The sequence below is a fragment of the Camelus bactrianus genome, chromosome 17 (genome assembly GCF_048773025.1).
Source record: "Camelus bactrianus isolate YW-2024 breed Bactrian camel chromosome 17, ASM4877302v1, whole genome shotgun sequence".
Classification (NCBI taxonomy): domain Eukaryota; kingdom Metazoa; phylum Chordata; class Mammalia; order Artiodactyla; family Camelidae; genus Camelus; species Camelus bactrianus.
Genome location: NC_133555.1, coordinates 2,312,307 through 2,327,292, shown reverse-complemented (window position 1 = coordinate 2,327,292; position 14,986 = coordinate 2,312,307). Strand labels below are relative to the sequence as shown.

At 63.3% G+C, this 14,986-nt stretch overlaps 1 protein-coding gene across 4 annotated transcripts in view; it reads left to right on the top strand.

The window, feature by feature from the left end:
- The window catches only part of NUP210 (nucleoporin 210), an 89,183-nt gene extending 74,470 nt beyond the window's left edge, over positions 1 to 14,713 (top strand). For 3 of the 4 annotated variants that reach the window (XM_074344245.1, XM_074344244.1, XM_074344247.1), the window contains 11 exons: positions 221 to 395; positions 1,810 to 1,985; positions 3,887 to 4,107; positions 5,253 to 5,389; positions 7,709 to 7,832; positions 8,706 to 8,852; positions 10,243 to 10,493; positions 11,347 to 11,563; positions 12,794 to 12,889; positions 12,970 to 13,050; positions 13,308 to 14,713. In XM_074344245.1, the coding sequence (XP_074200346.1) occupies positions 221 to 395; positions 1,810 to 1,985; positions 3,887 to 4,107; positions 5,253 to 5,389; positions 7,709 to 7,832; positions 8,706 to 8,852; positions 10,243 to 10,493; positions 11,347 to 11,563; positions 12,794 to 12,889; positions 12,970 to 13,050; positions 13,308 to 13,411 (1,729 nt within the window). In that variant the 3' untranslated portion in view covers positions 13,412 to 14,713. Of the gene's footprint in view, positions 1 to 220; positions 396 to 1,809; positions 1,986 to 3,886; positions 4,108 to 5,252; positions 5,390 to 7,708; positions 7,833 to 8,705; positions 8,853 to 10,242; positions 10,494 to 11,346; positions 11,564 to 12,793; positions 12,890 to 12,969; positions 13,051 to 13,307 lie in introns of those variants that run through there. The other variant, XM_074344246.1, reaches the window with a different exon arrangement.
- The last annotated feature ends 273 nt before the right edge of the window (positions 14,714 to 14,986 follow it).

Sequence of the window (14,986 nt, the reverse complement as noted above, 5' to 3'; positions counted from 1 at the left end):
GATGCTGCCCTCCCAGGAGCGCTGGTTTCCCAAATCAGGTTTCCCGTCGGCGACTGAGGAGGCCGCAGCAGGCTGCCTGCACGTGGTCCTGATGCCCAGCGGGGTCAGGACTGGGCCTTCTCTTCTCCGGGAGCAGCGGGACCCCCGAGTCCCAGGCCCCTCATCCTCACCCCTCCTGCCGCTGCTGTCTGTGAACACGGGCCTGTTTTGTTTCCCAAAGGGACGGCGCAGCCTCTCTGAGCTACCGTGTCCTGGATGGGCCCGAGAAGGTTCCCGTCGTGCACGTCGACGAGAAGGGCTTCCTGACGTCGGGGTCTGTGATCGGGATGTCCACGGTCGAAGTGACCGCCCAAGAGGCGTTTGGGGCCAATCAGACCATCATTGTTGCTGTCAAGGTGGGATCACGTTTGCTTCCTTCCTGGAGTAATAAAAGCAATGGGACTGTTGTCCCCTCGCGGGTGTACAGGCGAATGGACTCCCTTTCTAGCTGAAAACTTGGAAGAATTTATTTAATCCCTCAGGCGAAGGTCCTAGGTAAGAAGCTGCAGCGTCTTCTGGCCGTCAGAGCCAGAGATCCATGGAGATGATTGACTGCAATGACCTCATTCATAGGTGGGGAAACTGAGGCCCAGAGAGGTCCACGGTTTGCTGGGACTGGCACTCCGGTGTCCTGGAACCCGGCAGGCACCTGAGAGCGTCCAGTGCACGTGCTGGGTCCTGACCCAGAAACCATTACGTGACAAATGAGTTCCTTGCAGAATGAGATGCCCCCCCTTTAGGCAAGGAAACTGAGACTCGGAGTGGAAGTGACTTGCTCAAGGACACACAGTGATTGCCAGCCAGTGTCCAGGCCCCGGCCCACACTGGCCCGGCCCGGGTGTGTGTCCTCCGCGCCCATCCAGCTCCTCCGCGTCCCTCTCCCCTTCTGAGCTCCCTAGTGACAGGACTGCCTCCTTGGGTGTCCCTGGTCGGGTCCTGGGGTTTGTCCTGTGGAGTTTTCTTTGCATATCTCATCACAGCCACTTTCTGACCCTCGGTGACAGAGAAAACATACGACCGCTTTAATACTCGGGTCGTGCTTGGGTCGTAGGCCTGTTTCCTTACTAATGTCTCTTTGTTGCAAGGTGGGTGTCTGGCAGGGAAGCCTACACCCTCATTTTTGAGTAGGTGGAAGAGACTGACGGCTCCTCCTGTGTTAGCAAATGTGTTGAGCACCAGCTGTGTGCCCGCCACTGGACTGCTGACCTTTGGCAAAGAAATCGGGTCTTTTGGGGACAGCCTTTTTGGCCAGGCTACGTTTTGTCTGGACTCAGAGGACCAGGACTCCCCTTGAGGAGCCCAGCTTCCTGGGCCCCTGAAACCCATCGCCCCACCTTTCCGTCTACCCTCCCTGGGGCCCCTGCCCCTGGCTCCTGGCCGGGTGCGCAGAGGCCCCGGGGACGCTGCCTCCGTGCCTGGAGTGGGCTGGTCTCTTCTTCAGTGCCTTCAGTGCCCGGAGAGCCAGGCCCTCTGACGGCACTGAGCTCTCAAAGCCCAGGGCGTGTTTGCAGCATGAATGATGAGCTGGTTTTTTCACAGTTGTGGATCTAACTCCTGTGGGTTGGGTTTCCTCAGAGTGAGGCCAGCCACCACATGGGGAGGGGGACAGTGTCACGGGCTGGGATGCCCTTTCCATGACCCCTCAGTGGGTCCAGCCCCCAGGCCTCCTGAGAGGGGTACCGGCTGGAGCAAATGTCTGGTCCTTGGGAGGTGGCTCTCCAGGGAAGCGTTCCTGGCATGGTCGTCACCGCAGCTGCCCGCTGTCCCCAGGTGTCGCCTGTTTCGTACCTGAGGATCTCCATGAGCCCTGCCCTGCACACCCAGAACAAGGAGGCTCTGGCGGCCCTGCCCCTGGGAGTGACCGTGACCTTCACCGTCCACTTCCACGACAGCTCTGGTGACATCTTCCATGCGCACAATTCCATCCTCAACTTTGCAACTAACAGGTAGGGTGTGGGTGCCCCCTGGTCCCCACATGAAGCCAGGTCCCCACTGGACCCAGATTTGGTTCATGCAGGGGACAGGTGACCACGCGGAGAGGCGAACGTCACTGAAGGGAGAGTTTGTTACTTTCAGTTTCCAAGGGCGCAGGGCCACGGGGAGGCACCAGGCCCGGCCAGGCAGAGGATGGGGGGAGGCGTGGCCAAGAATCTTCATTACCTCACTGTGTAGAATCGTTCAGCAGGGACGTCCCCTAACAGGCAGGAAGCGAAGCGCAGATGCTGGGCTCTGGCTGGAAGGTTTGTGATAAGATTTGGGCAGCCATGACAGCCGGGCCGCAGGGGAGATGCAGACAAGCCTGGCCGCTGGCCTGGCCCTGTAGTCAGTGGACACAAAGCATCAGTTACACCCTCTGCAAAAGCTGGTCGGAGAAGGCGCCAGCAAGGAAGGAGTGCGATGTTCCCTGATGTCTCCTGTGTGTAGGCCCTTTTGTGTGCTGTCTCACTGACTCCTCCCTGTTGCCCATTTGTTGAGGCCCAGAGAAGTCAAGCCACTTGTCCAGGGCCACACAGCCAGGAAATGAAATGGGGTTTGAATACTGGGTCCTGTCGGGCTCCAGGGGCAGTTTTTTTTGGCTGACTCTCTGAAATAGAACTGCAGCCTCAGGCTTAATGTGAAAAGGGGGTCTCCAGGAAGGAGAGCCATGGCCGCGGGCTGGACCTGTGGTTCTCAAGGTGTGGTCCCCAGCCCAGTCACCTGGGAACCCTTAGAGACGCACGTTTACGGGGCCAACAGTGTGTTTTCACAAGGCCTCCAGGTGACCCTGCAGGCTGAGAACCACTGTCTTGGGAGACGCAGGCCCAGCTTAGAGGAGGGGAGAGGCGTCTCAGACCCAGGAGGAAGGAGCAGGGCCCCAGAGTCTCCTGGGTGCAGGAGGTTGTGTCCAGGTGTTGGGGACCACTGTGGCCTCGCCTTCCCACAGGCCCTGCCACAGATGCGTCCCCTGTCACTGAACACACCCAGGGCCGGGTGCTAGGGCAAAGAGTGGGGCTTGGAGCGGGGCCTGTGAGCTCGGGCAGGTCACCCTCCAGGCTCCATGTCCACACCTGCCACATGGGAATGTAGCCTAGCCCCTGGGCCATCAGCTCAGGCTGTGGTCCTGAGGGCCCCTGGCAAACCATGGTGCTCCATGCACACAGCAGGGCGTCTGCCGGTCCGGGGCGCAGGCTGCCCTGGAGGGAGCGCAGCTACGTGTCCCAGTGCCCCCGCCTCCCTGCGGAAGCCACAGGCCCTTCCGTGGCTGAAGCATGTGACTCCAGGAGACCAGTCAGGGCTCAGGAGGCAGGAGGCATGATGCAGGGAGGGGATGAAGCGGAGACCCCGACCTCCCCCGCCCCCCTAGCCTCCCCTCTGGCCCCGTGGTGGCTGCTGACACAGAGCACCCGCCGTGCACTGGGTGCTGGTCTGAGCGCTTTCCAGCTGTTCACCGGGTCTGATGCCCACGTCAAGCCTGTGACATACGTTCCTGATCAGCGTATGAGGCAGCAGACGGGGGCGATGTCACTTGTCCCAGTTACACCGCAGGGGGCGGCTGGTGCCTCCCCGAGTGTCCTGGTTCCCTGCTGGGGTTGGGGGGCTGGAGCACCGGGTACAACACTTTCCTCTGGGCCTCGGCCTCCCCTCAGGACGTGGGGATGATGCTGTGGGTCCCCCCGGGGTGGTGGGTGAGTCAGGTTTATGTGGCCCGTGGGTCCCTCACCCGGAGCAGCTGCTTCATGAACAAGAGTTGGGGTGGTGTCTGGGTGCGGTGGGTGGGCACATCGCCCAGTGGGGACCTTGGGCAGCTCCTCCCTCGGAGCTGGGAGCCCCCCTGAGACTGAGAGCCTGCGTCTCCTCCTGTGCCCAGGGACGAGTTTGTGCAGATCGGGAAGGGCGTCGCCAACAACACCTGCGTGGTCCGCACAGTCAGCGTGGGCCTGACACTGCTCAGAGCCTGGGATGCGGAGCACGGGGGCCTCTCCGACTTCGTCCCACTGCCCGTCCTGCAGGCCATCTCCCCAGAGCTGTCCGGAGCGCTGGTGGTGGGGGATGTCCTCTGTCTGGCCACGGTTCTGGTCAGCCGGGAAGGTAAGAGCACTCTGGCCGAGGGGATGCTTGAAGCCATGGGCACAACCAGATGGGGTGGATGCCCTGGGCGCTCGGCCTCGTGGGGGGGCAGGTGCTCAAGTAGAACCTGGGGGTGTCCTAGAGCAGGGGCCGGAAGACTGCTGCCCCCTACCGGGCTTCCCGTGTTTGCTAAGAGGACTTCATTGGAACTTGGCCACCCTGCTGTGTCTGTGCATTGCCAGTGGCCCTTTTCACGCTGCCTCTGCTGGGCTGAGCGGTGGCGTCAGAGACCCTCGGGCCTACACGCCCCAACATGTCGTCTGGCCTTTGCAGAGGAGGTTGCCACCCTGCTCTAGGAGTTTTCTGCCCGTGTGGAAATGCCCTGCAGCTACGCCATCTGCCCCGGCACCACGAGCCACGGGCACCAGAGACGTGGCCGGGGCAGCTGAGGTGCTGGCGATCTCATCGGGGTCGGCTCCGTGGCCGGGGCTGCTGCGCCAGGCCGCCAGCCCTGGGAAGGAGCCTCGGCCCCACACAGCTGTAGGGCCAGGGGGTGACTTCCCTCGCCGCCCATACATCCTCGAGCCACAGGGACTGTTATTTACTTAGTTTTTTTTCAAATTGACTCCCTTTTTAAAACTTAGTTAAATTCATCTTTAAAGGAATAAATTTAAAAAGGAATAAATGAACATTGCCTTTAAAGAAAAACATATCATTAGCTGCAAATAGAATGTGGCTATTAAATTCTTTCATCATATTTATTACATAACGAGATTGGTTTTTCACTAAGGACCGCTGTCTAGTGACAGCCCTGAGCTGCACAGAGGGAGTGGCTGAGCAGGGTGCGGGGACAGGGACAGTACATGGGGGAGGTGGGCAGCAGGCTAGCCCTGGAGGGCCAGCACCCGGCTCATCCCAGGATGGGGAATGACCGAGAGAGTCCAAGCAGGGAGGCGGCGTGTGGGGCAGGGCGACGGCTGCGCAGAGAGTAGGGGCTCTGGGAGAAGGGAGGTGGCCCCAGGTGTCCGCAGCCAGGAGCACGAGGGGAGGCGCCGTAGAGCGCAGAGGCAGGGCGGCCAGGACACTGCCCAGGTGACTGGGTGAGACGGGGTGGCTGGAGGGCCAGGCGTGGGAAAGGCAGGTCACATGTAGGCTTCCTGTCCCAGGTGTCCCCGGGACCTGGAGCTCGTCTGCCAGCAGCGTCCTCCACGTGGACGCCAAGACAGGCGTGGCCGTGGCCCAGGAGGCAGGATCTGTGACTGTTTTCTACGAGGTCGCTGGGCACCTGAGGACCTACAAGGAGGTGAGGCTTGGGGTGCTCGTGGCAGACCCTCTTAGGATGGAGCCCTAAGCTTTCAATACTGAGCGATTCTCTTTTCTCTAAGAAAGAGGCCCCAGCACCCTGGGAGGCGGTCAGGATGGGGTGTCACGACCCTGCTGTGAGGGCAGCTTCCCCCCTCCTCCCGGGGTAGCATCTCCCCTGTTCGCCATGGTGAGCACAGAGGTGGCCTTCTGGGGGATCCCAGTGCTCCCGCACTGCAGCCTTGAGGCTGAGCCCCAAGGGCAGGACTGTCCACTGGGGGTGTCCCCTGGGAGTCCCGGCCATGGGTGGCCCCGCGTGGCCATTTGGCGTCACCAGCAAAGTTAAACTCCCCCAGCAAGTCACCTTTTGAGTCTTTCTGAAAGTGAACAAAATTGCTCTCCTCCTATTTCTCTCCAGTCAAGAGTGAATCAGTGAGCAGAGCCTGGCCGCCTTCCACGTGTCTCATCGTTAGAGCCAGCGTGTGCTCTGTGGAGTCCAGCAGTTTAACCTAATAGCGCACGTGTTCAGTGCGGCAGCTCTGTGGCTGGGGCAGCCCGCTGCGTATAGAGACACCTTGGGGCTAATAAAGCGACACCCTCCCAGAAGCAGCCCAGGCAGGGCCGGGGCAGGGCGGGGGTGCTGGCAGAGGAGGGCACGGCCTGGCAAAGTTGTGCGGGGCTCGAGAGCAGAGCCCTGGGGCTGGATCCTGGGATGTAGGGGCTGGCATTGTGATCAGATCACGACATGCCTTCGATTCCGGGTAGCTCCTGGAGTGGTTACGCATATGGGCTCTGGGGCCAGGCTGCCTGCGTTCACATCCCAGCTGGGCCACTGAGAGGCTGTGTGACCTTGGGCAAGTTATTTAACCTCTCTGTGCCTCAGTTTTCTCACCTGTAAAATGGGGATACTGTTACTGCATGAAACACTCTGAATGGTACTCAGCACACAGCAAGCGCTTAGTAGGTATTGGCTGCCCCTGCTCAGGGTGAGAGAGTGAAACTCATGCTGGGCGCAGTGCAGGAGGGGTTATCGGAGCTTTCTTTAAGCAAAGACCATTGCAGATCAGAGGTGTGTTTGGAGAGACGGCCGGTGCCTGGCTGAGTCTAAGGGCCTGAGGGGAGGGGAGCTGCTGCAGGGTGGCAGCTGGGAGGTGGAGGCTGGGCCCTGGCTGGTGCTCCCGGGTGGGTTTGGGGAGATCGGGGAAGGAGGGTCGTTAGAGCCTGGTGACTATTTGGCAGTGGGGCTAGAGGGGAGAGGAGGCCTGGGGGATGAGTCTCCAGGTCTGGCTTGGGCAACCAGGTGGGTGATGGCCCTTTGCAGAGAGGGGGGCACAGAAGGGGCTGGTGCTGAGGGAAGGGGCTGGTGAGCTGGAGGGGGTTGTGGCTCTTCCAGGTGGGGCTGGTGGTGACGCAGCTGAGAGGGCACGTCTGGAGCTCCAGGTGGCTGGGGGCAGAGTGGTGAGGGAGGGTCTGCAGTACAGGCAAAATCGGAAGCCCTGGGAGTGGCGGGAACACGCAGGGCCTACCAGAGCAAGTCGGGAGTGGGGTCAAGGCCTTGGGGCCTCCCCCAAGTGTAGAGGAGGATGCGGGAGGAGACTGCAGATTGGGGTCAGGAGCAGAGAAGACGGGTGGAGGGAGGTACCAGGGCAGGGGCACGGGGACCGCTGGTCAGTCCAGAGGTGGAGGAGCCAGCTTCCAGTCTGCGTCCAGTGCTGCAGGGGCCCTGGGGAGGAGGGAGACCCCGTCCCGGCTCTCGCGGGGCTCACGTGGCGCATGGCAAGTGCTCAGTGCTGCCCAGAGCCTGGATGGCCTCCCGCCCGGAGGCGGCGGGGAGCTCGTCCTGCCTCAGGAAGGCGTGCGGCGGGGTGTTTGGGTGCAGCTGTTGGTGGGGAGGGGGTGGGCGGGGAGAAAGCCTCGAAGGCCAGCGCGGCCCCCACCGCCAGGCGGTGTGAACTACGTCTGGCCGGGTCGATTCATTCTGAGTAAGTGACAGTGAAGTGAAGTGGCGTCTTCTCTTTTTGCTGAGAGATGAATTAACCAAATTGACGTGCAGAGATGTGATTGTCGCTGCCAGGGGAGCCCAAATCGGCCTCCCACCTCCAACTGCCAAGTGAATCCAGGCAGGCTGTTCCGCCCCGGCCTGCTCTGCGGCTGGCAGCAGCAGCGGCCGTTCCTGTGGGGAGTCTGAGCAGCCTGGGGCCGCCACATCCCAGCCAGTCTCAGTTTGTCCCCTGTACCTTGAAAAGGGCAGTACCCACGTCACAGATGCCTGGCCATACACGGGCAGCGCTCATGGACGCGGCCTTGGCTCCCTCCGCAGATCGTGATCAGCGTCCCTCAGAGGATCGTGGCCCGGTATGTCCGCCCCGTCCAGACCGGCTTCCAGGAGGTTGCGGCCTCCAAAGTGATGGTCACCGTGGGAGACCAGAGCTCTAACCTGAGAGGTACGGGGTGGGGAGCTCGGGTGGCCGTGGGCCCTGCGGGCTGGGGAGCGGGGCGGGCGTCTCGTGCCCTCCGACGACTTTGGTCTGCTCCTCCTACTCACGCTCGAGCCAGCACCTAACCCAGCTGGCCCGAAATCCGAGTCCTGCACAGCAGAAGCCGCGAAGGGACCTTCCTGAAGGAGCCCGGCGTCCAGAAACTGCCTGTTTCTGGGCCGGAGACGCGCCATCCGCCCCAGGGCACCCTAGCAAAGCCGAAACTCACCACCGTCCATCCCAGGAAGTAATGGCTTAGCAGGCCTCCCCGCCGACTTCGATTCTCCCAAGTCACGCACAGAACATTCGACCTCACCCCCTGCCCGTGACTGCCCTGGACAGCAGCTGCCAGGAACAGATACATCAACACAGGCTGTTTTTAACCCCTCGACGGGTAGAATTAAGTACCACCGTTCTTGTTCTGATGCTGCTTTACTGCGTCCGGGACTAGCGGACAGTACTGCGCACTTACCAGAATGGTGTTCAGGGCATTAGTGGGGACTGGCACGCTCCTAACATCCAGGAGTAAATTGCCCGTCTCCCCTGTTGACAGGGACAGAAAACACGCACCAGTGGGCCTGACCCATCTGCCGTGCCACTGGACGCGGTGTCAGGAAAAAATGCTGTGTTTGCCCCTGATCCAGAATCACCCCTCCCTGCATAATTCGTCCTCAGCTTTCAGAAACTGCAGTGCCATCACGTCGGGAGGAGCGTGGTGTGGGTGCCAGTTCGCGGGCGGCCAGCCTTTGTGTGGCTTGCTCGTGCGTCCTCCTGCTGGAGGTCTGCCTCGGGGGACTCGGGGTGGCGGCCAGCAGGCCCACGCCCTTCTCCCCTCTCCAGGCGAGTGCTCCCCTGCCCAGGTGGAAACCATCGCGGCCCTGCGCCCAGAGTCCCTCCTCAGCTGCCAGCTGCAGTTCAAGCAGGACGACTTTGACTTCCCAGCACGAGAGGTGTTCACCGCAGAACCGGAGTTTGACGCTGCTCTGGGTAAGTCCGCCAGTGCTGGAAGCCAACGCTGACCTGCACGGAGGGTTTGCCTTCAGTGCACCTGGCTCACGATGGCGAGCTGTCTGGGGTCGGGATGGGGGCAGTGTCCTTCAGGAGCCCAGCCCGAGACTGGTGCCATCGTCACCCTGGCCTCTGGGTCACTGTGGCCACCGGGAGGGGCCGGCGTCCCTGGGCCAGGTCTTGGCCACTCTCAGCAGCCACCAACCCCTGGCAGAAAGGACTCGGCACAGACTGGGAAAACCTGGTTCCCAGCCCTTCCTGTTGCCGGCCTGACGGGGTGGGGGGAAACTGAGAGGGATGGAAGGGTCCTTACTCAGTAGCCGAGGGCCAGGCGGCATATAGAGAGTGCAGCTGCCCGGTGACCGGGCTGTGGGTGACACCATGGGCTGGAGCGGCACCGGCTCGCTCACTCCCAGAGGCGGGCCGCCTGTCACGGGCTGCCGTGGGCAGTCAGAAGGACGGTGCCTGCCACGTGCTCTTGCTGCGTCCTCAGTGGGACCAGCTGTGATAAGAGTGACTGGACGAGCGTGTGGCTCATCTTCAGATCTTTCCAAGACCTTGCAGCCCCGCCTTCCCAGGGGAGATTAGCGGCCGCATGATGCGGGGCCGTGAGCCCAGATGCAGCTCCCAGGGGCCTGCGAGGCCCTCCTGTCCTGTGCTCGCTCGGGCAGCAGCACTCAGCATCCTGAGTCAGGAGCTGTGTCCTCAGGGCCCACTGTGTGCAGGGCCTGGGCTCAGAGCTTCGTGTAGGGTAGGCACTTGGTGGTCCTGGGCCCTGTGTGTTCCCCCCCGCACAGGGGTGCAATGTTACCCCCGCTTGACAAGGGAAACGGGGCCAGCAAGGAAGCCAACTCGCCTGGGGGCACCTGGCCGGTGGGGCATAGAAGGGACCCCCAACCAAGGCATCCTGGTTTCCAAGGCCCTGCTGCACGGTGTTCATTCAGCTCATTCACCTGCTGTGGGTCAGGCACGGCCCAGGCGTGCACAGAGCATCCTGCTGCCCCTGGGCCAGCGGCTGTCCAGGAGTCAGCCCCGCTCAACACGCGGCCAGCACTGGGCTGTGCTCACCATTCCCTCGCCCTTGTTCTGAGCCAGGCTGGCCGGGCCCTGAGGGACAGGGGCTCGGGGGACGTCAGTGCACTGGGATGTGGTGAACAGAGGAGCCAGAGACGGCGAGGGGAGCGCTGGTCACAGAGCGGGTGTCCAGGGCGGGCCGGGGCACCGAGGAGGGGCTTCCCAGGAGGTCCCTGAGGGTGGCGGTGCCTCCCCTGGGCTCTGCAGGGTGAATAGGAGTCCTCCAGTCGGAGCAGCAGGGAGGAGGCACAGCCCCAGGCTGGGTGGAGAGGGGACGACGCCCTGGTCTCCGCAGGCCGGTACCTTTGCTCCATCACGATGCTCAGGCTGACGGACAAGCAGCTGAAGCACCTGAGCATGAGGAGGACGGCACTGCTGGTCACTGCCTCCATCCTGGGCAGCCGTGTCTCCGGAGAGCAGGTCGGGGCCGAGGTACCTTTCAGCCCAGGGCTTTACGCCGACCAGGCCGAAATCCTTTTGAGCAACCACGACACCAGCTCCGAGGTCAAGGTCTTTGGCACCGTGGAGGTTCTGGAGAACCTGGAGGTGAGTGCTGCCCTCGCAGAAGCTGGGACACCGGAGAGGGTCAGGATGAGGCAGGACCAGGTGGAGTGTGGAAACCCTGGACCGCCTCTCTTCAGGATCAAAAATTTAAATTAAAAATTCAAAGAAGTTAACACCCCCCTTTCCTTTTCCCATGCTGACCGTCAGCCAGTGTGAGTGCACGAACTGTCAGGACAGCTGCCCATCTCCTCAGCTGGAGGAGAGGGGCGGGGCCTGCCCGACACCCTGCGAGCGCTCAGCGAACATGTCCCGTGTTCCATGAGTGACTTCAGGGCAGGAACGCAGGCTGCCGGGGCGGGAAGTAGAGTTCTAACCCCTAACTGATCGCTGATCCCGCACACGGGGACCATTGTGTGCCCGTCTCTGGGCCTGGGTGTCCCTGGCTGCCGAGTGGTGGTGCGTGACGCCACCAGCCTGGGGCCCGGCAGGCTGGGAGGAGGGTCAGGGCGACGTGAAACAGGCTCGCTGGCGTCTCCGCCGCTCCCTCCTCTGCGGCTGAACGTCTTCAGAGCGAGACAGGAGTGAATGCGCTGTGGGGCGTGGAGGGCCCACCAGGCTCCGGGCTGCCCCTCGGGAAGCTGGCCTTGGGAGATCACGCATGTCTCTGTTTAAGGGGCACTTGGTTAGAATCCCGTGATACTGGTGTGTCCTTTCCTTAGACACGCCCCAGAATGGCGGCGCGTTCCTCTGGCTCTGGGGCCACAGGCTGACAGTCAGAAGGGCCCGGGCAGCGTTGCTGGCTGGGGAGGGTGCCTGGCGGGGTCCCCCCTCAGTCTGCAGGTTGGGAGGGCAGCACGGCCGTCAAGCCCAAGTTCAGCCTCGGCGTCTCTCCCAGGTGAAGTCAGGGTCCCCAGCTGTGCTGGCCTTCGTGAAGGAGAAATCTCTAGGGCTGCCCAGCTTCGTCACCTACACGGTCGGCGTCTCAGACCCCGCGGCCGGCAGCCGTGGGCCTCTGTCCACCACCCTGACCTTCTCCAGCCCCATGACGAACCAGGCCATCACCGTCCCAGTCACTGTGGTCTTTGTGATGGATCGCCGAGGGCCTGGGCCTCGTGAGTCGGGGTGGGACACCCTCGGGGAGGGACAGGCCAGAGCGGTCCAGCAGGGAGCGGAACGGGGGCGTCTGGGGGCTGCTGGAGGAGCCACAGCGGCAGATGCCCCCAGAGTGAGTCACTGACGCGCTGTCCTGCAGGCTCTGCTTCCTCGGAGGCCAGGGGGCCCTGTTACAGGGGACTGGAGAGCGCCCCTCCTGTGCTCGCCACTCTGCGGGGCCCCCCCCTCGGGGTAAAGCCCAGGCACCCCGACGCTCCCGCAGGCCCCTGACCCCTCGCACGCGCTGCCCCAGCCACGCTGGCCTCCCTCCTGCTTCTGGAATCCGGGCAGCCCCCAGTCGACCTCTTGGCATTCGCTGTTCCCTCTGTTGGGGAGGCCGGTCCCCGGGGCCCCCGCCCCCCCCACACACACACACACCGCTGTGCCGCAGAGCAGGGAACTCAGACCTCACTCGCAGGCCCTCCTGCCCTCCTCCTCCTTCCACAGCGCTGCGGCGGGCAGCCCACCTGCACGGGGATTGATGTGATTAATTATGGGGGTTTCCGCCGCCCCTCTGCCATGGAAGTCAGTATGTGAGGACAGCGCTTAGAACAGGGCCCACCTGACACACCGTGGGCGTGGGCGCTTGGCAGTGGATGTGTGCCTTTCTTCTGCGCTCGCGTCCTAGTGCCTGCCGTGTGCCGCGCCTGGGCTGGGCCGATGCCCGAGAAGCACCCCCTCTCCCCCAAACGGGGTGGATTCCAAACGCAGGGAGGAAGGATGGAGTCTGAAGATCTGGCGGGGGGGGGGGGCACATGGAGTGGCCTGGCCTCTGCTGGGGGGAGGGGCTGCTCCCACTGGATCTGGACTGGGGAGCAGAGTGGGAGGGCGCAGTCAGAGACCCTGGGCTGAGTGCAGGTGAGAGGCAGCCGCGAGGGGCCGCGGGGAGCCCTGGGCGCCTCAGGGCAGGGAGGTGACTGGTTGGGAGCCTTCGGGGCAACCCACTCCCTCCAGACGCCCCCAGGCAGGCCTCTTCCCCCCTTGAACGGGGCAGAAACTGAACCTCCCGCTGACCGCTGACCGGTGGGCTGTCCCAGGAAGCAGGGTCCCAGGTGGAACCAGATGGGTTCAGGTAGCCCGACCTGTGAGGTGCCGAGCACTGGGTGGCAGGGCCCGCCCTCTGACCACGCGCGTCACGGGACACGGGGGCCCCGTGGCGGCCTGGGTGACTGTCTTTCCCGGCACGGCAGACGGCGCAGGCCGCTTCCAGCACTTCCTGGACTCCTACCAAGTCATGCTCTTCACGGTCTTCGCCCTGCTGGCCAGCACGGCCGTCATGATCATAGGTGAGCCGGCGCGCTGTCCCCCACCCATGCCGGTTTGCTTCCGCCTCCAGCCCCAACTCTAACCACCTCACCGTCTGCAGCCTACCACACGGTCTGCGCGCCCCGGGAGCCCGCGCCGCCCGCCCTCTCCCCGCGAGCCAGCCCACGGCACAGCCCCCACTGTGAGTAGCCACCCTGGCAGAGCTGGGGCTCAGAGGAGGGGTCCTGGGGGGAACCCCGAGTCTCAGAAGGCCTGGCTGGCCCTGGGCAAAAGCTGCGGCTGGGGCGTGAGGCCCGGAAGGCGGGTCCGGAGCTGGAGGAAATGGGAGCTGGTGGGCAAGGTCCCCGGCAGGACCAGCTGCGTGGAGGGCTGCGGCTGGGGGCTGTCTCTCCGGCGCCCCCTCTGCTGCGTCCCTCACTGCGTTTCTCTCCCCTCTAGACTTTGCTGCCTCATCGTCGCCCATGCCTTTCAGCGCGCTGCCCCCTGTCCGCCGAGCCAGCCCTCCTTCGGGGCTGTGGAGCCCGGCGCACACATCCCACTAGCCTGCGGGGCTGGGCTGGAGGCCGCGCTGCTGGCCTCCACCACGGGGACGCCGGCCGGCCCGCCCGCCAGCCCGCGCGGCCCCCGGCCCAGGCCCGCCTCGCTGCTGCCGCCGCCCTTGTCAACTGGGGTCAGCTCCGCCCGCACGCTTCTCCTTGTTGGGGGGGGGGTTAAGTTTGCTCTTCGGGTTTTTCTGGCTTTGCTTTCTTGTTTCACTTCAGAGTTTTACAAGGCGGGGACCCGGCCCCTTCCTCCACCTGGTGGTCGGGATTTCCAGGCGGTGCCCGCTTGGGCTTTGATTTTCTCCGTCCCTACACCCCCATCTCAGGGCGTGGGGCAGGCGGGAGCGCGGTGGAGACAGCGTCTGGGGCGGTGTGGCCGCAGTGATCTCAGGGAAGGACTTGTAATTACTGTTTAACTTGTGTGGGTCCACCTTCCTGTGGAGACTACATTTCCCCTCGTCTGGCTCCTGCTGGGGGACGGGGAGCAGGCGGACGTGAGGGGCCGTCCCGGCGCCACCACTGCGCAAGGAGCCCCAGGGACGTGGCACCGGGGCTGCCCTGGCTCAGCTTTGCGGGGGCACCTGACATGGGCCTTGCGCCCTCCTCGGCCCCTGTGAATGGATGGCAGTCCTCTGGTTCTTTGTTCCCTGAGCTGGGAAGCCCCTCCCGGACTTGGCCTTGACCCGGGGGACAGCCCGTGGGTCTGGCTCATCCTCCTGTCCGGGCTCCGCTATCAGCACAGGGACTTCGGAGTCCCTGCTTGGCAAATGTCCTTGGGCTGGAGATGGGGCCCTTCTTGCGTTTGCTCATTCTGAGACGCCTCCTTGTTCTGCCGGAGCACAGAGACCTGTGTTATCTGTCCCTCCTTCTGTCCGAAGCACCTCAGCAGATCTGAGCCAGGGCCGCCCACAGGACGGCCTCCCTCCAGGCAGCTCCCAGGGGCCAGGGAAGGGGGAGCCGAGCCAGCCGGAAGGAGGCGCAACTCCGAAACTCCCTCCTCCCAGCCCCTCGTCCACGCAGCAGCCGAGACCTCAGGACGCGGCCTCTGCCTGAGGCCGGGGCCCCCCAGGACAGTCCAGAGCCTGGACCCCGTGGACCGCGCCATGGGGACTCCAGCCCGCCCTGAGCCACGCGCGTGAATCCACCTCAGTCCTGGGGGCCGGGCCACGCAATTTATTTTTTTTATGCTGGAGACAGGAAGAATTGTGCCTTGCGTAACACTTGAGCTCAAATTGACAACTCAGATGTAAACAGGCACGTCTCTATTTGGTTTATTTAATAAAGCTCTGTCTAATTTCTTAAGTGAGCGTGATTACTGCTGGAGTCACCCGCGTCCTGCCTGGAGTGACCCAGGCCTGGTGACTTTCCTTCCCTTGGTGTGATTTGGGAAACAGGTCTGTCCTGCTGGCCTCCCTCCTCTGGCTGGACACCCAGGCCTCCCACCTCCAGGAGACTGGCCCGCGATCAGGGCGTGTGGCCAAGGGGTCTGCTCACAATGGCCCACCCAGGGCCCCTAGATGTGTCTTCCCTGTCGGAGGACCTGGCAGCCCTGCCCACACGTCCCCACGTCCCTGG